Below are 23,287 nucleotides of genomic sequence, written 5' to 3' on the forward strand. Positions count from 1 at the left end.
AATCCAGAGACACTTACCCTCTTAGGGCAGCGGCTGATTTTTTCCTCTGTGTCTTTCAGTGCCATGGCATATTCATTCACGTCATCTGACACACCAACCATCTGAAAAGCAGCAGGTTTCAACAATAAATAAAGGAGTTTTTTCCCCTAAACATACAAGCATGCAAGCAGATCCCCAATGGAGGTTGGCAGAAGGACAGGGCACATACAGTCACTAAATAAGCAGAAAACAGAGCTGGTGTAGAAGCATGGAGGTTGGGGGAACAGATTCCTGCAGAGCACGTGCCACTTACCTTCCCAAGCTGCTGGTGGACACTGAGGTTGTACATCATCACTATCCCATCCAGGACTTCCAGGAGGGAGTTCTCGGTGATGGGCTGGTCTGGCTCTTCTGGGGGTCTGCCCAGTAGGAGACCCTCATTTCCATGGGTACCTTCAACTGCGATGCATTCCCAAGACAGGAAAGAAGTTCTCAGCAAGGCATTTTGGCACCTCAGCTTCTGCCTGCCCCTCTCTGAAGCCAAAGCCCTGCTGTTCCCAGCCCACGTGATTCACTAGATACTGTACTACCACACCATTCTCATCTTGCTGCCTGCATCAGGCTGACCTGTCAGATCTGTTCAGACTGACCCAGGCCATACAAATTCCACTTCCTCAAGCCCTGTACAAGCTTCAGAGGCCTGCCTGGTCCACCCCCCAGCATCAACAGTGCTGCTGCTGCACACATCGTCCTCTGGCTCGTCTGTCTTCAGATCAAGTGCGACTACAGCTGCCTTTGAACCACCTTCCTGCAAAGTCTCGCTGCGTTTGGAGGAACCAAGGCAGCATCTCCTTACATGCAGAGGGTGACAACATCATCAGTGCCATGCTCAGGATGGCAGAGGGGTCTTTTGGGTGTGGACTTTTGGGTGTCAGCATGCCCTGGGAATGGGAAGGAACAATGCTGGCAGTAAGGAGACTGCATTCCTCTGGGGAGCTGGAAGATGCCATTCTGCCAGGGCCCACCTGGGCCATGCCAGCACACAGCAGGGGTACTCACTGTCCTCCCTTGTGCGCTGCTCCACGCGCAGCGTGAGCACTTTGATCTTCTCCAGGGTGCCCAGGGGCCGCCGCGGGTTCATCAGGCTGACGGCTGCCGTGCTCAGGAACCGGTTGGCACGGCCCAGGGTGGGGGAACTGAGCCAGGCAGGCCTGGCAAGAGCTCCACCAATGGCCAGGGCGGCAGAGGGGCGCTGGGACTGAAAGGAAATGAAGGGAGAAACAGTTCCAGCTGTGTTCGGCTGCCTGCTGTTCCTCCCTTGCCCCTGCAAGGATGTTGGTATAGATGCCCAGTGGCCACTGGAAGATGAGCAGGCAGGGTAGCAAATGGGTAAGTCCTTCCTCCAAGGTCACATGCCAGGCACAAGCAGCAGAGCCAGGCACAAGCAGCAGACCTGCACAGCAAGAAGCTGCTCTGTCTACAGTTGTCTTGCACCTTTCCAAATGCAAGCACCAAGAGCTGCCATGGAGGGGAGGCAGCACATTCAGATCAGTGGGTGGTGAGAGAGCAGGGCACAGAAAATTTTGCTGCTCAAACTTGGTGCACCCAGGACCTCGCTGATCTCCAGTGACTCTCATCCAAGTGTTTACCTGGTTGCCCATCGACTGGTTACAGACCGGGCCCAGCACCGCCTTGCTGTAAAGCAAAGCCTTTCCAGCCAGAGGCTGAACTTGCTATCCCAGCACCAGGGCCCCTGCAGGTGAATAACACAACTCACCTGTGCTGCTGATGTTGCTGATTCCTCATCTTCATCAAGATCATCCATAGTCACTGCCTGCAGCTCTGCAGGGTCGATCAGGATGTTGGCTTTTGCAGCCAGGTCATCTGCACAGAGCACAGCAAAGCAGCCATGAAGGCAGGAGTCACGCTTCACTTACCACGAGGAAGGCTCGTCCTCTTTTCTGCTTCTCAGCAGTAGAGAAGCAGCCAGAAAAGTTGGATGCTCTATCAGAACAAGCTCACCTGTCTCAAGCTTCCTTACATGGAACAGATCTGCCCTTATGAAAAGAACAGAGACCAAGCAGCAACAGGTGCTGTCCTCCCAGGACCCATTTCTGCTCCTGGTCTTACCAGCTACGAATAGGATAACAGAGGAACCAAGAGACAACCACCAGGGCCAAATTGGACTAGTGCAGGAATGGCAACTCTCTGCCTGAGACCATCTTTTAAGCATCCAGCTCTTCAATGCTGTCTCATGATGTGTCCCTAAGTCACTAGGACTGAGACTCAGACCCAGAGGAAGGCTATGCTGATGGCTATACAGGCTGTACAAAGCCTGGAGAATGTGTTCTTTAGCCCACAGCTCTGTCTTTAAAGCTGGCCAGGATACCTCGGTAAGAAACCAAAGGAGGTTACATGGTTCTCAAGCTAAGTAATCTAATTTTGAACAGTCAGGGATCAACCTGAGACAGAGAAAATGGTCCTCATCTTGTGAACACACTGGGAAAGGAGAAGAGACATCTGAGTCAAAGGCAAGTGCCACATTAGCCAGAAACCAGAGACAAACCAAGCCCAAGGGAATGGCAAGGGGTTTCTAAGCCTTCCACAAGGCAGGCTTTGGAAGCCTAGTACCAGAATAGTGTGTTGCTCACAAACACACAGCTACAGTACATACACAGGGCTGCTCCTCCCTGCCCAGAGTGGTGCTGCAAGTAAATCCTGGGCAACCTTCACACCCAGCAAAGCCCAGCCAATGGTCAGTGCTTTGACTGCTCCTAGCCCTGCAGCAACAGCACCACACCAAAGGATATTCCCAGACTACCCCCCTCCCTCCAACTGCCACATGCCCAATTCAGGGATATAAACAGTAAACTGTTAACTTAAAGGACACTCCACCCAAGAGGAGTGGCGTCTTCTTCAGAGTAACTTGTATCTCATTAAAATTCAACTCTTCTCTCTTTGAATTTAATCAAAATTCATTACCCACAGCTCCCTCCCTGGAATGTCTTGTGTGAATTCCAGCCAAGACCAGGAGCCAGGTATTGGCAATGAGAGCACTTACCTTTCAGAGTCTTCTTAAGATGAGACAGAAGACCTCCAAGTCGCTGAAGGTCAAAATAATCCACCTTCCCATTATAGAAGAGTTGAGGAGGGACATAGGCTTCTAAAACAGAGGAGGAGATTTGGTTTTTTCCACAAGTCCCATGCACAGGATCCACAAAGACATGTAAGGCCTCCTAAAGTAGACCCTAGGGGCCAGCCTGGACTAACATTCAGGGACAACCTTATTTGTCATAAAAATACAGGCTATTAAGGCAGAGGTGATTTCCACAACAGAGCAAGCATTAGAACCATGCAGAAACAGGAGCAACCAATGGCCATTGACAACAAGTCTGCCAGCACTTCCTCCCTCCAGCCACAGTCACTGGGATAAACTGGATCATCAGAAAACTTGGCAGCTCTCCACCTGCCTACTCCAGCTCTGCCACTTTGTCCCACAGGGATAGTAAGGCAATTACTGAGTCTAGAGAAAGGGTCAGCCCAAAGTAAGAAAAGGGAATGACAGTGGGGTCTAAGGGTGAGAAAGCACCTGGCACTGATTTAGTTTCCCCTTAAGCCCACAGTCTGGAAACCTCAAAATCAGAAAAATATCTTCCCCTAAACTCTGACAATGGGATCACTGAGCTGCCCTTCCATGGACCCACAGTCAACAGTGGACTCTGCTCCAGAGCAGACAAGGGGAATAGCAAACAGTACAGGTGTTCCTTTGCAAGTCTCAGATCTGGATCTTAACTGGAATATATCTGCACACAGGAACTTCCCAGGGTGACAGAAGGCTCAAGCACTCGTTAGAGACATAAAATTTCCAACATCCTGGAAAGCACTGCCAAGAGGCAAACCTTGTCCCAACCACAGAAAAGCCTGCAAAGCCTCTCCCCCAAGCCTCACCTTCACTGCTCAGGGCAGCCGGGGTCTTTGCCTTGTGGCCATCCCAGAAGAAGCGCAGGGCAGCGATGAGCCGGTGCAGGAAGCACACCATGTACTCTGGTGGGCACAACACAGTCAAGTTCTAGGGCAAGAATGAGAGTCCAGCATCAGGGCAGGTGTGAAAGTGCATCTCAGTCCAAAGGGCTACATGGGGCAGGCAGAAATTTTGTGTTCTCAGCCTTGCTAGCATCTCTAGCTTACAGTTCTGGCAGAGAGCCCAGACCTGATGGTGGGCAGCAGTTTCCACCTCCAGGAAGTCTTGGGACACTTAAACAACAAGCTGGTCTGACAGAGTATGAGGGATAACACACACTCTATCATGAAAGATGGGGCTGATGATGAACACAGGGATGCAGGTGAAGAAAGGGTTTCCTACAACAGCGGATGCCTGCCTCCCAAAGCCTCAGGCCAACAGCTTGATCCAGGGCCAGAGGAAAAGTCCTCACCCAGGCAGTGAGGAGGATGCCAAAGCCAGCAGCCCCACTGTGGCAGAGCACTCCACAGCCACACTCCCTGAGGGGCTACAGGAGGACATTCAGCTCCCACCTAAGACTTCCCAAGGACCACTTTCCTATGAATCACTGCACAGGACTTATCTAAGCTGCCTGGTTTCTGGCCTCAGATCTCCCCCTCCTCACCCCCTGCCATATGTAGACCTCAGTGGATCATCTGCTGGAAGCAACCCAGCCAGAAGGGCAGAGTTCCCAGCCTGAAGGTGCAGAGGGCCCTCAGGGTCAGGCTTGCAGGAAGGCTGGCCCTCTGACTTACCCCTCTGTTGCTAGCGTTTTCTTGAAGAAACTTGCGGAATTTGTTTAGGAAGATGTATCTGGAGGCTTCTCCCTAGCAGAAGGAAAACCAGGTGGTAAATCTATGCTTTACAAAGCACATCACATGAAAATACTGTCACAAAAGACCCACAGAGAACTTACCCCTCCTCTGTCCTTGTTGTTCAGCAGCAACTTCAGAATCTGAACCTGGAGGCCTTCCACCACTAAAAGGGGGACACATGTCTGCCATCACAAAACAAGCACTGGAGAGCAACTACCCCTCTTAACCCCAGCTGCAGTACCCTGTCCCCAGGAGAAAGGCTCCCTCTCCAGCACAGGGGGCCCAGGAAGAACTGGTGCCAGCAGAAAGCTAATCCCACCACTGAGAATTTTCTCCTCCACCACCTAGCAAGAAATTCATCCATAGCTAAAAACAATGCATAGGTTTGCTCCTGCCCCATCGTGGGGGGCTGCAGGTCTGTGCAGCGGGGTCCCAGCACTTCTAACATGCCATCAGAAAAGAGCATGGCTGGCCCCCACCTCTGCACCATGGCCTGTCCTGGCAGGAACACAGCTCTACTTCAGGTAGTGAATGGGATTTGGAAATAGCTCCTGGCTGCACAAAAGGTGTGGGATCTTGGCAACCTCCCTCCTTCCTCACAAACCTTCAATGCGTTTCTTGAGCCGCTGGCAGCCTCTTTCATATGCTCGACGCCTCAATCTCTCCTCAGCACTCTCCTCCTTCACCTCCTTACTCTCCTTGCCCTAGTTGGGGGACAGACACCGATTAGTAGGAGACCACTGCACAGGGTAAATGTCTTGCCAGAAACTCCCTTAAACAATGTGAAATGGAGAGCACCAACTCCCTGAAACAACGTGCCGGGGTGTGACTGCAGCTGGCAGCACACCTAAACAGGTCTCCCCCAGCCTTGTAATGAGTAATGGCATTTTGAGGACACCCCAGTCAACCCAGTAATTCCTTAAATACTGTGAGGTTCCCTTCCAAATCTGTTGCCACAGAAAACTGTCCCCCATCCCCTATCCGAGCATCACACCTCAAACACCCCTTTTAAGGGGACAAAAAAGATGATAGGGCAACGCAAAAGCTCCAGCTCTCACACAGCTCTGTAGGACCCACCAGTGCTAACACAGCCGGAAACATGGGCCATCCAACTTCGTCAGCCAGAAAAAGATGCAGATGGCAGGCCACAACATTTCTTCAGCCTCCTTGATGGAGATGCCCGTACTCACCTCCTTGGTGAAGCGGTTTGGCCACCACGTGGTGGGAATGAGCTCCTGCAAACCTGCCTCCTCCACACGCAGCGGGCTCTTGATGTAGAAGAACACAACGGAACGGAGCACGTCGAAGCTGTGCTGGAGTTAAAGCAAGCACAGAAGCTACAACGGGAAAAGGTACAGGGCGTGTCTCCAGAGCTGTAGTGACAGACTCCTTTCCAAACCACCACTGTAAGATCCAGAGGCCTCTTCTCCCTGGAGAAGCCCCGTGCAGCTATCACAGCAGCTGCCCAAATGCTACCGTAGAGCTGGACTGCTCTGGGAGTGGTTTTGCTCAAGGGATATTAGAGGTCAGTCAGGTAGAAATGAGCTCCCCTGTGTTACTAGGATGTGAACTATACAACACTGCTCCCTCCTCTCAAAGCAGGACTTTGTAGGCAATGGTGTCAGGCAGAAGAGACCTGAGAAATGACCTCTCAAGACAGGGTGGCTTCTGCCTCCCTGGACCTACAGGTCCTTTAAGTGTTCTTGGCTGCATTATTGAGGGAAAACTGAGACAGGAGGAGACACAAAGGATACAGAACATTGCTGAGTAGGTATTTCCTAGATTTCTCGTGCTTCAAGACTGCAATGGTGAGCCGGAGGTAGTGGATCTAGGAAAACAGGAGAAGCAAAAGTGACTCCATCTGCAGAACATACAACTCTCCAATAGCTACAGTGTGACAAAACTGCCATCTTTGGATCAAACAACTACAGAATCCAAAACATCATGTACCTTTGGACAAGGGGACATAACAGAAGCTGGCTAGTCACAGATTCCTGGGGATTCAGAAGTGCAAACTCACTTGTAATCCCAGGTCTGGGATGATGGGAGAGAACCTGTAAGCCCGCAGCAGGGACATCAGCAGCTGCTTGAGGCACTCATGCACTTCATACTCCTGAGAAAATAAGAAATACATTGAAGAACTACAGCAAGGAGTCAGGAACAGCTATAGCTCCCAGAGTGAGACCTTGGAAGGAAGTGTTCATTTATGAACTGAAAAAGCAGGTGCTCTGAACCCAGTGTCCCTCTGACTCCACAGGAGAGAGTCCAAGCAGAAGTTGGTGCCAGTGCTTTGCTACAGAGAAACAAGTTTCTGCAGAAAGTCCAACTCAAAAGTCACCTACAAAAACCCAAAGTCCCAGGCCCTATTTGATGGGCAGTCACCAGTTCTCTTATTCCCTGACTCTACCCAAGACACAGTGTTGGCAGAACCAACCCAGAAAGGAAAGAATGGGTAAATGTGATGTAAATGTGATGATAGAAGAGTTGTCTTTTTGAATCCAATTCATAGCCAACCAGCAGGGTGAGAGCCAACTCTTCCACAAACACAGCAGTCCTACCAGAGGGTCTGATTTCACTGCTAAGATGCTGGGCCTGAAGGAGTCATGACATATTTCCATTAAACTTCTCATGGCAGCTGGCTGGGCCAGTGCCCACATCTGTTAACTGTTACCCCAAAGGGCAGACGTGCTGTCTCCAAGCAGATCGCTGGCACTGACTGGCTCTGTGTAACCACCCAAGCACTCCAGCAGCAGCAGCTTCCCAGCTGCCTCAAACATCTGTCCCAGGAAGGAGTAAGCTCCTCCAGCATGGACAGGAAGTTGGAGGAGGCTTTTCCCCAGCAGTGATGGAGATGGTGAGAGTGCCCTGCACACTTCTACCCCAGTCCCGCACACTCTGATCGATCTCTTCAGCACATGGCAGCGCTTAAGACCTCCACAGTCAAATACACATTAATTACAATCAGAAGACTATTCTTATTGATAAATTTGATGTTCCCAGAAGCAGGAAGTTATTCACCATCATCAGTTCCTTTAGCAGTAGGAGAAGCTTAGAAATGCTTGGTTAACTCATTGCCAGTGTCTGCATTCAACCCTCAGTGCCTGGGTGTGCAGCAGCAGCCAGATGAACTAATTGAGAGGGTGGTCTACCACAAAGAGAAAAGAAGAGAAAGACACTGAACACTACCAGCATTTTGTAGGGAAGGCTCCTGTCCTCAGCACCTCCCAGGATCTCCCTGGGATCCCTAGGGAGGAACCAGCACCCTAGCAACTCACCTCCATAAGAAGCCACATGAGATCCAGCAGCTGCTGAATAAGGGGGTGGGACTCCACTGCCCCTCCTCGCTCAAGGATGCTCAACAGGAAGGTCATGAGTACATCTTCCACCAGGTACACCTTGCACTGCAGACAGAGAGCCAGGTCAACATTCCTCCATGGCATAGTCACTTCCCAGCAAAAGCTGGGGTTCACTTTGCCTCACAAGAGGTGTAACAAGCACGACAGAAGCCAGCAGGCAAAACTCACCATAAGAGGGGAGAAACAATTGAAGATGTGAGCTAATGTAATCAACACTGTGGGTTCTCCCTGCAGCTGCCACATGGATGTGTCTTTCTCCACCAGCTTCCCCTCCTGCAATGGCAAATTCAGAAATACACGTGGCTTGGATCTAGCTCAATCCATCTGTACACCAACACCTGAATGGTCCACAGGCCTGGAGCAGCCACTGCTGTCCCATGCCTGACTGCAGTAAAAACCTTGAACATGAGAATTTAGAATGCCAAAGAAGCCAGGACTATTCATCTGGAAAGCTGTAGTGCAGTCCAGATGTCACCATCAACCACATGCGGGCACTTTGACAATGTTTTTCTAAAGAAAGGTTTAAGTTTACATAATAATCTGTAAATGGGAACACCTACAGAAGAGGACAACTAGTAAAGTAGGCCTCCATTCAAGCCAAGACCATGGCATATGGCATTCCCTATGCTTTGGGCATAAACATCATCTCTCATCCTAGTGGAAAACAGTGTTTCCAGGGAACAGTGCCACAGCCAAAACAATACTCAAGGCAGACCTGCCAGAATTTCACCACATTACTAAACAGGACATCAGTAAAAAGCTGAGGATATGAACAAACTGCTTTCAAGGGTGCAAAATCAAATGCAGCAGTTCTGAGCCTAACAAACATCACCTCTTGAATACTGGCAATGAAACTTCACAGGACTGAGAACAAAGCCCAGTATGATTTAAATTAAGTCCTGGAACCATCAGGAAGCCCATTTTGCAAGGCAAAGAGCTCCAGGGACATGCATGCCCCATGTAAAAGCATGCAAGCATTTAGACTCTCGGGTGTATGGAAACATGTGAGCTGGCAGTATGTGCCAGGGAGAGCAGAACCACATTTCCCAGCATGGTGCCCGTCAGATCCAGCCAGTGATGTCAGCCTACCGTCACATCTATTCCAATATGGATCACATTCTTCAAGTAGCCCAACAGCTTCCGAGCCTTCACCAGGTCTGCCACAGGAGGATCTTGCAAGGGCCGGTAACCTTCCACTGGATAAGTAGGGAAGTGCTAAGGGAAAATGCAATCTGATCCTTTTGGGACTTCTTTTGTTTGTGCAACGAAAAGTCTGTCTGCTTTACTTTGTACCCACAGTTCAAACCACAGTGCCTTCTACATGGATGATAAGCCACAAGCTCTTATTCCCACTTCCTCAATACTGCAAGCAGCAAGTATTTCACTTCTGCTGGGCGTGAAATACTTTTCTCATCACAAAGACCAGCTGGAGACCCCACTACAGCCATCAACAGGCATTGCCAGGACTGCTCTGACAGCAGCTCCAGGCTTCAGCATTCACACAGCAACAGGCAACACTAATACCATGTCAGAGGTCCTGTAAGGCTGGGAGGCAAAAGAGACGAGTGACCAAAAGGCTCAGCACCATTAGGGTTTCCAAAACTGCAGAGTGAGAATTTTGCAGGATCTAACTGTCTGGGAGCAGGCAGCCCCCAGCTGTAGCAGCAGCTGCTGACTCAGAGCTGAAAGTAACTCTCATTTCAGAAACTTGTGTTTGTGTCCTGTAGTTCTGCTCCAGCTAAGGAGGTATCTGGCTCTTCTCTCCTTGACTCAGCTCTGCACACAAGTGCTGACATCAGAAAGTGAACTGCAGTCAGGTGCATATACTCTAGAGCCTCCAAAGATGTCTCAGGACAGGCTCTTCTCCCTTCAGACCTTCTCTCCCCACAGCTAAAGGATATCGGAGCGGACGGCTTCCGAAGTTAAAAGCAACAGACTCTTTGAAGGAGAGGCTGATGGCAGGGAAATAAGCCATGCCAGCACCCCTCGTGATGTTATCAAAGGCAGTTCCCAGAGATATGCCGTTCCTGAAAGAAGGAAAACCCACAAGGTTTTAGTCCCAGCAGGAGGGGTCTGAGGTCAGCTGGGCAATGCAGATATCTGCATTCCCCTGCCAGCAACTTGCCAACACGGACGCGCCAGTCAGTCATGCCTCCTGTCACTCTTAACCTGGCACACACGCAAATGTCACAGCTCTGCTGAGTAACAGCCACGGGAAGCACAGGGGCATTCCCATTTTCGTATGAGCAGGGGAAAGCACTGGAGTCTCCACAACATGCAGAGCTTACCCAGCTTCAAGGGCAACCCAAATCTGTGAGATAACTAAAGCAGCAGGACATTTTAAAGCATGAGACTTTTTAGCCTCATCTAGTTGATGTTGATGACAATCAAGGATAATGCTTTCAATCTACTCCTCCATAAAAGATGACATGGACCATCTAAGAGTTCTTAGTTTCAACTGACTTGTTGCAGAGAACAATTCTCATTGTGCATGGGAGCTGGAAACTGAAGATTTATCACCCTTTCCACAGCTCCTTGTGAATTTAGGGCAGGCAAGGTCTACACTGACCATAAAAGCAATCAATTAAAGCCAAGTGTGGCATTAAGCATCACAAGAGATGCCCTTCTCTCTAAAATCCTGGCAAACTTTACAAAGACTTTGTAGCTTGAACATCTTCCTGCCAAATGCTTTAACTGAACTGAACTGAGACCCAACAACCCATTCAGATGGTTTCTGAACACAAGGCAGAAAAACAAACGCCAGAACTACCAAGGAACATAAAGGGGAGAGGGCAGAAATAGGGCTCAGCAATCTGCTGAGCAGTGAGGAAACCTTTCTGTTACACACAGACATAAACAAAGCAAAGATGCTTACAAGCAGAAAGCAATGGTGCCCTCATCAAGGTCTATCAGACAGCTGACAATGTCTCCTGCTGCCCAGGACTGCAGGAAAGAGAGAGAAGAGGTTAAACATACTTCCAGGCTGTTCCCACATCACAAGAAAGACTGCAACCCAACCAACTCCTTTTGATTCAGGGTTAAAGAAGAGAGAATTCCTTCTCCCAGCAGCTCACAGCATTGTCAGGCACTTCTGGAAGCTGCACATAAAACCCCTGATTGGGGTGATTTTTCCCCTCTGGCACTAGGAATGTATATTTATCCCAACGATGACCCATGCTCTGATGTGCTACAGAGAACCAGAGCCTTCCAGAGACCAACAGCAGCACTAGGCTGGGAATCAGTCTGCTGGGGCTGCTAAACAAAGCACCCAGACAGCACATCCAGCACCCCTAAAGTACAGACAAGTGCTGGCACACAGATTGAAGCAGGGAGGAAGGCCTGAGGGCATTTCACAAGGCCCAGCAGAAGCCAGTGAGCAGAAGGAGTCACCTGCTTTCTCCTCCTTCCTCTCCATCCCATTCCTGGGGGACAGCTACTCACTTTGCCATAGTTGGTAGTAGTCACGTTCCACTTGCGCACCCTGTTGCCATCATAGGCATACGAATCTGGCGTGTCCCCAACGCCCTCCTGCACCAAAGTATGAAAGAGGAGACTCAGACCACACCAGTCATAGAGGATTCCTCTCATTGCAAGAGAACCTTTTAGGGGGAGACCAGTAGACAGGGAGAGCAGCTGACAGCTCACATGCTCTGCCTGGGAAAAATCCTCACGCTAGGAATTAATCCAGAGGCTTGTGATTGTTGGTTCAGGGAAATACACCACTCCCCACTTATTTTTGGGCCAGAAGAAGAGTATTGGCATCTGACACTTCCCATTTCTATCAAAACAGACCCCCAGGATGCCATCATCTCCCTTCTCACACATTCCAGAGTGACAAGTTAGTGTAACTCTGCAGCTGACATCCCTTTCCAGCACCAAACATCCCACCCAGATGCAACATCATCCCACCCTCTCCTGGGCAATAAAAGCCCTGTAGCACCAGCTGCTGAGGGCCATCCCAAGGGACAGGCTGCCACCACTGCAGACACACACACTTTTTGGGAAAGACACCAGCTGAAAGTCAACACGTGCAGCAAGAGCACAGCAACACACCCAGCACAGGCTTTCACACTGTGCACCATCCTATGGACGCAGACCAGAGAGTGTTGTAAAGACTCTTAAAACAGCAGGCCTGGCATTTCTAGTGTGTGTGTGGCATTTCTGGTGTGAATGCCAGCAGGGCACAGCACCAATGCAATGCTCCACACTGATCTAAAATCCCCCAGAGTTGGTACGCTACCTCCTGATTAAATCTGCAGTTGAGAGTACACCAGCCAATCTGCATGAGTCCCTGGGAGGAGATGAGCACCTCATAAATCCATTTCCCTGAAAGAAAAAGAGGTGTCACACAGTGAATTCCTGTCCCCTGGCTCGTTTTTAGAGAAGCTGAACCTGACACTGCTCCCACAGAAATACACGTGGCACACAAAGGAGGTTCAGGACATCCCCAGGATTCCCCTCCCACTTCTTTGCTCTGGCATCACACAATCCCCTCATCGTTCTCACTCCCTGGAAAAGCCACTGAATGAACTGGGGAAGAGGGTGCTCAAGATCTGGAACATAGTCAAGATTTCCTGAGCTCTCTAGTTGTCTAACTCCCCATACACTCTTCCCAGGGTCTTTTCTCAAAGCAGCACTGGTTTATCTCCTTACCTTTATACACACATGTTGTGGCCCTGATGGACCCAAAGTTACTGTGGCCAATCACCTGGACCAAGAAAAAAAAGGTATTTTAACATCAGGCAAAAAGAGAGGCTTGTTCAGCCCTTCCCACTCCCTCTGTCCTAGCACTCAAAACCAAAGCAAGATGGAGAGTTATTCACAAGGACAGTATAGGGACAAGAAGGGACATCTTCCCCACCCCAGCACCTGTACTTGGAGCCAACTGGCCCCAGAGAATCATTCAGGTCCCTCCCACAGCTCATCTGTACTTGATACTCCCAGTGAGGCATCCAGCATGGCAGCAGTACAAGGGCAACATGGTGACAGACAGGTTCCCAGTGAATTGGGACAAAAGTGTATACAAAAGTGATTATGGTATGGGAAAGATACACGAATGCTGGACAAGTTGGAAGAAAACTATAGATTCAAGGTGTCCAGACTAAAGGCCAGGATTGACAGGTAACATGCTGTCTAGAAAGTGAACTGACTCTCGCCATCTTGGGACAGACCATGAAGAGGAAATGAAGGTAGGAACAAGGAATTCACGGACAAGCCAGTCCAATCCATTCTGTGGGTCAGTTCTAGGTACAGCCAAAGTAAACTACAGCAGCTGGTTAAAGGGAAAGGGGAGACCAGGGCATCCTGATTTGTAAGAGTCTAAAAAACAGGCATAGATTAAAGAAGGAATCAGCTCAAGAGCAGGGGATGTGTTTGCTCAGTGAAAGGGCGAAAGGAGTGCAGAAATTACTGCAGTAGGAAAGGGTTAAATTCCAGTGGATTCTTTCAGCTGATTTTTTGCATGAGGAACATCAGCTAAGGAGCAAGCAGGTAATTAGTGGAAACAAAGGAGAAAGGAAAAGCTCGGGTTTAGCCTCTTTCTAGCCTTTTAACAGACCAGAAGGAAGGAAGAGGCAGTCTGCTGGAGGGAGGGACAGGAAAGCTGGCTGCTTAGCCAAGTGAGCCCCTGGGCCAGGGTAATCCTTTCACTTCCTCACAGCCCCACTCAGAGTTTGCTGAGACTTAGTGGTTCTGCTACACCTTTTCCCAGGAGAGCTCACTTCCTCCAAGATCCTGCAGCTTTCGGGGCAGACTCCATTTACACACGCTACAAAACCATTGACAGGGATCTGTTACAAAGAACAAACCAAGAAGCCCCAAGTCCTTTTAGTCCCTCAAGACCATTTTCTGCTGTGTCCAGCAACACACTCACCCCAAGCAAGTCATCATCGACCAGCAGGAGTCCCTCAAAGCCGCTCGTGTGGTCCAGCACCACAGTGGAGGGACCGAGCCGGCCCTCTGCTACCTGATCTGAAACAAGGGTTGCAGAAAACCTGTTAGGGAGAGTTGTGCAGGATTTAACAGTTCACCCGCTGAGTGCTTCCAGCCAGACTGCGACAGCACCTGGATTCTGCTACAGGAGAGGAAGATTAAGGTAGTGTTGCCTATGTTAGAGCATGAGAACCTCAGAAAAGGAGAGAGATTGAAAAGAAAGTCTTCACAGCAATTCAGCTACGCAGCATTCAGGACACATTAAGTTTTCCACATCACCTGAAAATGTTACTTTGACAAAACTCAAAGGCTAAACTCTGTGCCAAATGTTTGGCCAACATGTCACGCTTTGATTGCAGCCAGCAAGAAAAAAATCGCCTTTCTAGGAGGGGAGCCAGGTTGTATCTTGCCACATCCTGATTCATTCAGCAAAACGATGCTAGTAAGAACACAGGGAACAGCCTGAGGCCCGAAGTGGAGACCAGCATGAAAAAAATTGTCAACAAGCCTCTGCATCTCCCACTGACGACAGCAGTGCACACCCCTGGTCAAAGCAATGGCTCTGCATGTAATTATCAGTAAAACACCGCCACCATTTGCCCCCAAACTGCTTTTCCAGACATTTTAGCCTGGAAATATGCCTCCATCTGCAAGCAGACCTGCTGCAGGGCTGGCTGATGAGCCCCTCATAGGCAGGATTTAAAGGCACAATCAATTAGAGCACGGAGAGGCAGAACAGCGCTCACTCAGGAAAATGCCTTTCGTGATACAACTTGTCCTTCCCAATTAAACAGCACAAGCAAGAAGCACAAATTGGACAGGCAGTATCTCCTACCTCTACTTTCTTCAGAGCCATTCTCCTCTGCCAGCAATCGCTCAAGGTGCTCCTGCAGGTTCTGGAACGTCAGGTGCTTCCTGGGGAATAAACACAGAGGAGCTCTTCAAAAAACTGTGTCTCCAGTTTTTAAAGAGTTGCAGCCCAGACACGTGTCCTGCACTGAGACATGACCCGTGAAGTTCTGACAATCTGTTTCGTGTCATGAATCTAAAGAATTTGCTGCCCCTCGTGCTGGGGCAATGAATGAAGGAAGGACCAAACACAGCAAGAACAAGCCAAGTAGATAATTAAGAATCTTACAGTCTTCAGTCTGCTCAGGAGTGTTTTGTTGCAGTAAGAAAACTGTAGTACAAGGCAACAAGAAACCAGCTGTACTACCAACAACTATGGACCTTGACTTTGCTGCAGTCAGCATCATACAAACATGGCATAAGTCAGGATTAGTTTTTTCCCTGAAGTATTTTGCAGTACAAAAAAAGAGGGAGGACCACAGCAGCAGCTGTAGCAGTTCAGACAAAGTTCAGGCTAGTCCAGCATCCTCTCTCTGTGACAACAGCTAAAACTACTTTGTTTTCATACTGAAAAGTCTCTCATGTACCCCCTTTGGGCCACTGCTCTAGAGAACTTACTGCCCTTCCTTAGTTCTCTCCTTTCAAGGTTAGTTCACTTAGCTGATCCTTCCACAAGAGCCTCCTTTTACTGTGAGAATCACTAGTTGTTCCTATCCCTGCTTCCCATTTCCAAAGTCATCTGGGAAACAACTTCTCACTTCTCCAGGAGTAGGGATTTCCCTAAGACTGGTGAGAGATGTGAAAGCCTGATGGATGTGAAGATGCACAGAAGTGAAAGCAAAGAATCAGTTTTGGCTGGCATAAGAAGGGTGGCTTCAGCAAAGCTGCTTAATCAGCACTGGCATGGAGGAGGAGTTCTGGAAGGAGGGTGGAAGAGCATGAGACAGGCAGAGAGATATCTGCAGTGAGCTCCTCTATGAAGAATTCAGGCCTCTGAAGAGAAGATGTCATACCATAAAAGTTGCTCTCATATGGCAAATGTTATTTCCAAGACCTCTTTGATTGCTACTGGGCTTTCTACCAAGTAGCCACGTCCTGGGGAAAAGGGTGGAAGGCAGGAAAAAAGAGAGAGCAGTCCAACAAACTATCAGTTCTGTGCATTCAAGTCATTAATCACGAGACAAAGAAATCAGAAATACTGAAAACCAAAATGCTCAGACAGATGGACTGTTCCAAGGCTTGCTGGCAGGAGAGCTTGTGGTAAAGTAACATGAGCCACTTTGCCTCCCCCGCACCATCACCCTGGCTCACCAAGAGCCAGAGGGCCAAGAACTATTAATAGCAGCTCTGAGCTCACGTTGGAGCTGGCAGTCCTAAGTATAGCCCATGGAATGTGACCCCAGCCATGCTGCAGCACTGCCAACCAGCAGGAGCCACAGCCCTGCCTTGCTCTGCCACACTCCTACCTGCCCTGAACCTGTCTGACTTGCCTCTGGCAAAAGAGATGCAAGAGGAATTCTTCTCATACAACATTACAAGTTTCTGGGATACAAGGTGAAGTGGAACTGAAAATAAATAGGAAAAAAGCAGTCACTAAATAGGAATTTTGTGGGGTTTGTCCTTTGGTGACTCTAACAAAAGTACCAGCAGTTCCACAGCCTGAAAAATGGATGGTATTGCATGGATCAGTAACAGTCTTGCTTTTAGGTTACAGGGCACTAACAACCTATTTTTAATTCCTGTCCCTGAAACCTGTGCATTTTGCACTTCCTTACAAGCAAAGGGGGAACAGGAACATCAGATGAATGCCTACTTATTTCAAAAATATGGCCTAGTGATGTAGATGGGATTTTTCATGCAAAAAAGAATCCTTCCTCGCAAGCCCTGCAGTCTGAAAAAGCCATTAAAAGAGCAGACCTCAGAGTTGTTTCTGTAACATGGAGCTGCTGTGCTTTTAACAAAGATCACTGTGTGGCACTAAAAGATCTTTCCTTTCACACAGTGCTGTTTATCTGAGGTGGCATCGCTTGCCACCTGGGCAGTGAGAAGTTTGATACCTGTAAGCAGCTGCAGGCTGGTTCCCATCAGCACTGGTAAAGACTCGATGCAGATAATCATTCAGCAGCCTGCTGTTCACGATCCCTTGGGAAAAACAGAAAGGAAGTAAGATTAGGGAGTCCGGGGTAAACTCAAACACTAATTTCAGTTTTAAGCAAGAAACTGGTAACTATGGGTAAATTACGTTCATGTTTGCTGATCAACACAGTGGTAAATGCAGCTTCAAGCAGTCATTCATCACCTCACTAGCAGAATCAGAGTTCAGCACTATTGGGTGCATCTCCCCAAGAAAGGCTCTTTCCAATTTGAGCTGCTCTGCCATAGCAACTGGGAGCCTATAAATTGCTCTACACAGGTGGAAGTACATCCTCAGGAATCCTGCTGTGCTATTTCCTGATAAAGGAACTCCAAAAGCTGAAAGTAGAAATCCAATTTTATTAAAAAAAAAAAAATCTTACCACTAAAGCAATTCCCGATGTCCTGTTCCTATTCAGGATATCTCTTAACTGCACTAAAAGATGATGAGATGGAAAGGCTGCAGGTGCAGTTCACCTCGTGTAACCGAGAACCCTCTTTAAGGATGTGTGCCTCACCTTCTCTGAACAACTCCTAGTGTCACACTGATGCAGCATTCCTTGTTTCTGAGTGCAACAGTGCCCTCAAATGCCAGATTTGTGGTCTCATAAGCACACTTGTGCTGGATTGGTGGCTCCAAGAAAAAAACCAGACTGCCTGGCAGGTAACAGAATTTCCCAGAAAAGGATTAATTTGAGAATTTGCCAAGCTGTTCATCCTGGAAGGAGAACTCCCTAAATCAGATGAGTCTCAAATGAGATGGCAGGCAGGCAACACAACATTCTCCAGCCTTATGAGGCAGGGCTGTGTGCTGAAGAAAAGGCTCTGTGACATGAGTTCCTGGAGTCCTTAGTACTGCAGGGATGTCCCATCTAAAATTTTATCTCACTTTGAGGATTTACTCAGTTTCAGCCCCCCTACACCTCACACTACCAAGGTAATTGCAACTGGAAGGCAGCTAATCTCAAGCAAGGCAAGGGATGCTCCCTGGATCCACAGTGCTCCTGTTTTCACACGGCATGTACAGGCCCCTACCTGTGACCTTGGACTTCTCTGGCTCAGTGCTCAGCCTGTAATTCTTCCTTGAGAAAGCAGTCCCAGCACCTCTCGACGTCATTCTTCACAGGCACCACTTCCAGAGCGGACATAGGATGGGCAGATGCCTAGAACAAAATCTCCTGGGGAGGATGCTGCCTTTAGACTTCTCACTTTCTTGGAGGTTGGTTTACCTGAACTGAACAACAGGGATAAGCCAAAAAATATCCAGAGTCCTTGCCTGTCTGAATGACATTACACAAGAGCCCCAAACCAACTAACTGCCGACCCTGCTCTCAGTCCCACTCTTGTCCAACAGCTCAAAAACCTTCCCAAAGCAGACGAGCCATTAAGCCACAATCCAGACAGCCACACAAACCCCACTCCAAACAAAGGCATGGGCACAACCAAGCCAGAAACACAGGCAACCTCCACACCAAGCCTGGGCCAGAAGCATTGAGCCAGCACAGGGCAGCAGCCACCACCACTGCCAAACACCCCTGAAACTGGGAACAGCGTCACACTGCTGCTCATGTCCTGACAAAACACTTCTGCCTTTCTCTCCCACTCTGTATTCTTTAGGACAGTAACATGTGGCTGGTTAATCTTCTGTTTAACAGGTATTCAGATTATTCCACTATCCAAAACAAAGAGAGTGGAACAAGGAATGAGACAAATGCAGATGGACTGGACTACAATAGAATATCACTGACTCCAAAGGGAAAGACCCAGCTGTCGGAGTCACGGGGACAAAAGCAGACACAGGTAATAGTATGCAATGGTGTTTACAAGTGAAAATCTACCATGAGACTACAGATTCAGGAGCCTTCCCGGGATCACTAGAATGCTATCAGAGCTGACATGTGCCAGGACAAAAAGAAGACATTCACGTGGCTGGTTTCATCCAGCTTCCAAATGTTACCTTATACCCCTCTCCTGCTTCCAACTACCCCAATAGCCAACCATCACTGGAAGACTCTCCCTGGGAATCCATCTGTCAAAGCACTTTGTGACACACAGAGCAACAGGAAGATGCAACAGGAGCAAAGGGTGCAGGAATTAAATGCTTGTTGGCAATCTCATACAGAGCAGAAACTAAGGTGAACCCAAGAAAAGTTAGTGACTCCAGAAGAAAGGAGTACCAAGTGACGGAAGTGCCACAGCAACTCCACATTACCTGAGCTTCAGCTAGACTTGGGAAAGGGTTTCCTAAAGCCCCTTTCATCACGACCACCCCAGCACCCAGCAGCGGAGCAGCACTGCCCGGCCACCCTCCTGCAGCACTGCTGAGCAGAATAGCGGGAACAAAGCAGAAACCAGCCTGGATCAAAGGCCCTGAATGACCTGCGTCAGGAACTCAAACCAAGAGATAAAACAATAAACAGAAACACATCGTTTACCACCAAAGCAGAGCAGACAGCACAATGCGTACTGTCCTAAAAGTACTCGAAACATTACATGATTTCACCTCTGTCAGGACAAGTTAAAAACAGCGAGGGCAGTCAGGAGTGCCCACAGCTCTTCGGAAGAGCAGCCAGCCTGGTTATCAGCGCTGCTGAAAACAGCCTGAGTGTCCAAAACAGAGCACGCAGCACTGCCACACTTGCACCATATGAGATGCACTGCTGCAGTGCCAGGGTGGCCGCTCAGTTGGAGCAGATGCTGCTTTCAACAGGTCAGAGAAAGGGCAGAGCAGGGGGACACACATCTGCCCCCGATTCACATAAGCAAAGATGTCCTGCTCTGAGCCTGGCCCCCGGCTGAACTCCCTTCTCTTGGCAAAGGCAAACAGCTTCCAGCTTCCAGCAGGGCAGAACACACAACACGGGAGAAGACAGATCTGAAGTGGAGGCGACTGGAGGCAGGCAAGGAGGCCGAGAAGCCAGGCCGGGCAACACAACTTTGTCCGGCAGCTGCCGGCCAAGCCCTGAGACTCGCAGCAGGCAAAGGGAAACAGCACAGCCCGGCACGGATCACAAAACCGCCCTGCCTCCATCCCAGGCGTGGGTCCCCGTGACACCCCAGCCTGCCGGCACCCCCAACCCACAACCACCGGGCAGCACTGCCGTGCTCACACCCAGGAACCGGCCCCAAAGCTGGGCTCACCCCGCAGCCGAGGCGGGCAGCACGCCCCGAGCCCAGCGGCGCCCCATAACCCAGAGACCCCCCCTACACCGGGCGGCCCTGCCCGCAGCCACAGACACTCCCAAACCCGGAACGACCCTCCGTGCCCACAAACACCCCAAACCCGAGAACCCCCTACACCTGCCTACAGCCCGGCAGGCGCGGCAGCCACCCCCCGATCGGGCGCCTCCCGCACAGCCGGACGACACTCCCCGAGCCGGCCGTGCCCCGAGCCCCCCCGCGGCCCCGGGGGAGCCCCCGCGCTGCCGGCACCGGGCCCCGCGGCCGCCGCACTCACCGCCGGCCCGGCCGCGCCGCCGCCGCCGCCGCTACGGCGGCCCGCGAGGGCCATGGCGGGCGGGCGGGCGGGCGGGACGCGTTGCCGGGAGACGGGCGGGACCCTCTCCGCGCTCGGGGCACTAAGGCTTTGTGTGATCACTTTCTAAGGAATTATGGGTGCATTGGAATTTATGGGTTGGCTAAACAAATAACTGAAAGATGTATGGTTTGCCAAAAAGAAAATAAGAAGGTGATGAGAAAAACAACTTCAGGAGGTCGTGAGTTGGCTCTCCGACCATTTCAAAGTATCCACGTGGACTTTACTGAACTCCCCCAAGTGCAAAGGTGGAAATTCTTGTTAGTAATAACAGACCATCTTACCCATTGGGTGGAAGCTGTTCCCAGTGTCAGAGCCACAGCCAATGTAGAATGTAAAACCCTCTTAGAACAAATTATTCCCAGGTATGGAATGATTACTAAGATAAACACACATTACATCAAATGTTTTACAGCAGCTAACTCAAGCCTTAAGAATAAAATGAGAACTACATACCCCATGGCACCCACAGAGTTCAGGATGGGTAGAGAGGATGAAACAAACTTTAAAGAGAACCTTAACTGAATTAATAATTGAAACTCAAATGTCATAGGAAAAATGCCAACCTCTGGCTTTATTGAGAGTTCAGACACAACCAGGTCAGACCTGAGAGTATCACCTTACGAAATGATGGTTGGTGTTGAAGATGAAAGTTTGGTAAGAAAGTTTTGCAGATGTGTGGGCTCGGCCGAGAGATCTCTGAGTGTGGGGCCTGAGGATGGGACAGAAATGGAAGCAGGTTTTGATGTAGAGTGGAAGATGTTTGCTGAAACATTGATCACTGAATGGGTGAGAGGACAAAGGTTGGAGATGAGCTGGAAGGAGATTTTTGTGCTTAGGACAGAGGTATGTGACTGCAAACAAGGACATGTTTTTCACCGGGTGGGTGGGTCTCAGGAAGAGCAGAAGTAAATAGAAAACATGTTTTAGCCAGGAAGAGAGCTATGGCAGGCAGACAAGGAATGTTGAGATACACCAAGAATCACACCTGATTGGGAAATAAGGCCAAGCTTATATCAGTGGTTTCAAGTGTTGCCTGGACAAGTCCTGAAACACCTCCGATACCCTCCTTGGGGAGGAATACTTCCACTCCAAACAGGAGGATCAGGACTATTTTGGGCTGAGGGTTCTCATATTCTGGCCTTAGCCTGTGATTTATTCAAAAGGAGGAGGAATTGCTACCTCCAACAGTGCCATAACACATACCCTGTCTAATTCATCCTAGTACTGGACATGCTGGCTGGGTTAAATGTAAATGTCTAGGCTGTAAAAAATATTGGTACTGTAGTTCACAGAAACGACACTCTCATTGCATGAAGTGTCGAATGCCAAATCTATTCCCCATCCAGGTAGAGCAAAGAACAGCTGAAACAGTAACCCTGCTTTGTGCATTCAACTAGTGCCTGTTGAATGGGAGATACCTGAGGAATGGTGGGAAGCTACAATTAAGAAGTGTCAAAAGCAATTTGCCTGGAAATCAGTGAAAAGGAAGTGACGAGGAAATAGAGGGCAAGGCCCGATGACCACTGTAGCTGCCACCAAGAAGATCACGTACCCCTGCTGTGGGTAGCAGCCCCATAGGCATGGGAGGTGGAGGTATCAGTCATATCAGAGCTCTGTTATTCCTTTATCTGTCACTCCTCTTTTGTCTCTGCCCTCTGGGGATACTGACACAGCCACGCCATGGGTGTTACCGAAAGCTGTATATGGAAAACACCGAGGTTCCTTTTTCATTGCACGTACCCATGTCAACAGTCACTGTTACAACCCATCCAAAGTAGAAAACTGTATGCAAAATGGGAAAAAGTACTGGATTGTAGAAAACCTAGGAATGAGTGGGAGCAGGTTGGGAAGTAAATGTCCAAAAAGAGAAAGATGGATTTGTTTCACATATATTGTTGGGAATAAAGTCTCAAGCTTAGTAAAAGAACAACTAGTAAATAAAGAGGCAAAGCCAGCACAACAATCTAACTCTGTATCGACCCCAATTCAAGACATGTATGTGAAACTCAAACAACAATTAAAAATGAAATCTCAAAATTGAGAAAAAATATCTGTTTGTGGAATTAGGGCAAAGGATAGGTAAGGAGCTGAATGTAACCAACTGCTGGGTCTGTGGAGGGCCTCTGATCACACAGGAATGGCCATGGAAAGGCAGCAGCTTGAGCCCAATAGAACTCCTTAAGTGGAATCGGACAAGGATAAGGGGAGAAAACAGACCAGCAGGGTGGGTACTGAGTTCAACAGTGATAGGAGAGGAGTGTCTCTGGCGCACCGGGAACAATTTCCTCAACGAAGTAGGAAATACTCCCTGTAAGAGATATAAAGTCAGTAATGGAACTTTTACATGGTGGGTTCCCGAGAAACCAGCTTTGTATTAGACTCAGGAAAAAACAAAAGAAAAGAATTGTAAGTACAATAATAATGCCGGATCCGCCGGAGGGACCCACGGTGATGCGAGAGGGATCCGCCAGAGGGACTATTTGTGATGCAGTCCCAACCGCGGAGGGATCAGCGCTGATGCCGCTCCAACTGCGCAGCTGGGAAAAAAACGAGCTTCACTCGTTGTAAAGTTTGAAGGAAAGTTTAAGAAAAGGGACAATTAGGAGACAACAGCAAAATGGGCGATACGGCCGGGTGCCTCGGCAGAGAGCCAAAGGCACACCTTTACATCCAAAAGGCCCAGACT

The 23,287-nt window shown here is 49.3% G+C and overlaps 1 protein-coding gene across 3 annotated transcripts in view; it reads right to left on the reverse strand.

The window, feature by feature from the left end:
* The window catches only part of RNF123 (ring finger protein 123), a 47,890-nt gene extending 27,288 nt beyond the window's left edge, over positions 1-20,602 (reverse strand). The window contains exons 1-25 of one of the 3 annotated variants that reach the window (XM_048315410.1): positions 20,521-20,602; positions 18,099-18,297; positions 16,988-17,072; positions 14,917-14,996; positions 14,023-14,120; positions 12,804-12,858; positions 12,391-12,476; positions 11,592-11,678; positions 11,026-11,093; positions 10,052-10,177; positions 9,240-9,354; positions 8,319-8,423; positions 8,070-8,195; positions 6,815-6,907; positions 6,549-6,622; positions 5,985-6,102; positions 5,399-5,498; positions 4,896-4,957; positions 4,735-4,806; positions 3,928-4,048; positions 3,041-3,142; positions 1,757-1,863; positions 1,039-1,237; positions 293-438; positions 18-101 (exon numbers count right to left, since the gene is read on the reverse strand). In XM_048315410.1, the coding sequence (XP_048171367.1) occupies positions 18-101; positions 293-438; positions 1,039-1,237; positions 1,757-1,863; positions 3,041-3,142; positions 3,928-4,048; positions 4,735-4,806; positions 4,896-4,957; positions 5,399-5,498; positions 5,985-6,102; positions 6,549-6,622; positions 6,815-6,907; positions 8,070-8,195; positions 8,319-8,423; positions 9,240-9,354; positions 10,052-10,177; positions 11,026-11,093; positions 11,592-11,678; positions 12,391-12,476; positions 12,804-12,858; positions 14,023-14,120; positions 14,917-14,996; positions 16,988-17,072; positions 18,099-18,180 (2,391 nt within the window). In that variant the 5' untranslated portion in view covers positions 18,181-18,297; positions 20,521-20,602. Of the gene's footprint in view, positions 1-17; positions 102-292; positions 439-1,038; positions 1,238-1,756; positions 1,864-3,040; positions 3,143-3,927; positions 4,049-4,734; positions 4,807-4,895; positions 4,958-5,398; positions 5,499-5,984; positions 6,103-6,548; positions 6,623-6,814; positions 6,908-8,069; positions 8,196-8,318; positions 8,424-9,239; positions 9,355-10,051; positions 10,178-11,025; positions 11,094-11,591; positions 11,679-12,390; positions 12,477-12,803; positions 12,859-14,022; positions 14,121-14,916; positions 14,997-16,987; positions 17,073-18,098; positions 20,295-20,520 lie in introns of those variants that run through there. The other 2 variants (XM_048315409.1, XM_048315411.1) reach the window with 2 other exon arrangements.
* Positions 20,603-23,287: the final 2,685 nt, after the last annotated feature.

This window comes from Corvus hawaiiensis, chromosome 11 (assembly GCF_020740725.1).
Source record: "Corvus hawaiiensis isolate bCorHaw1 chromosome 11, bCorHaw1.pri.cur, whole genome shotgun sequence".
Lineage (NCBI taxonomy): Eukaryota > Metazoa > Chordata > Aves > Passeriformes > Corvidae > Corvus > Corvus hawaiiensis.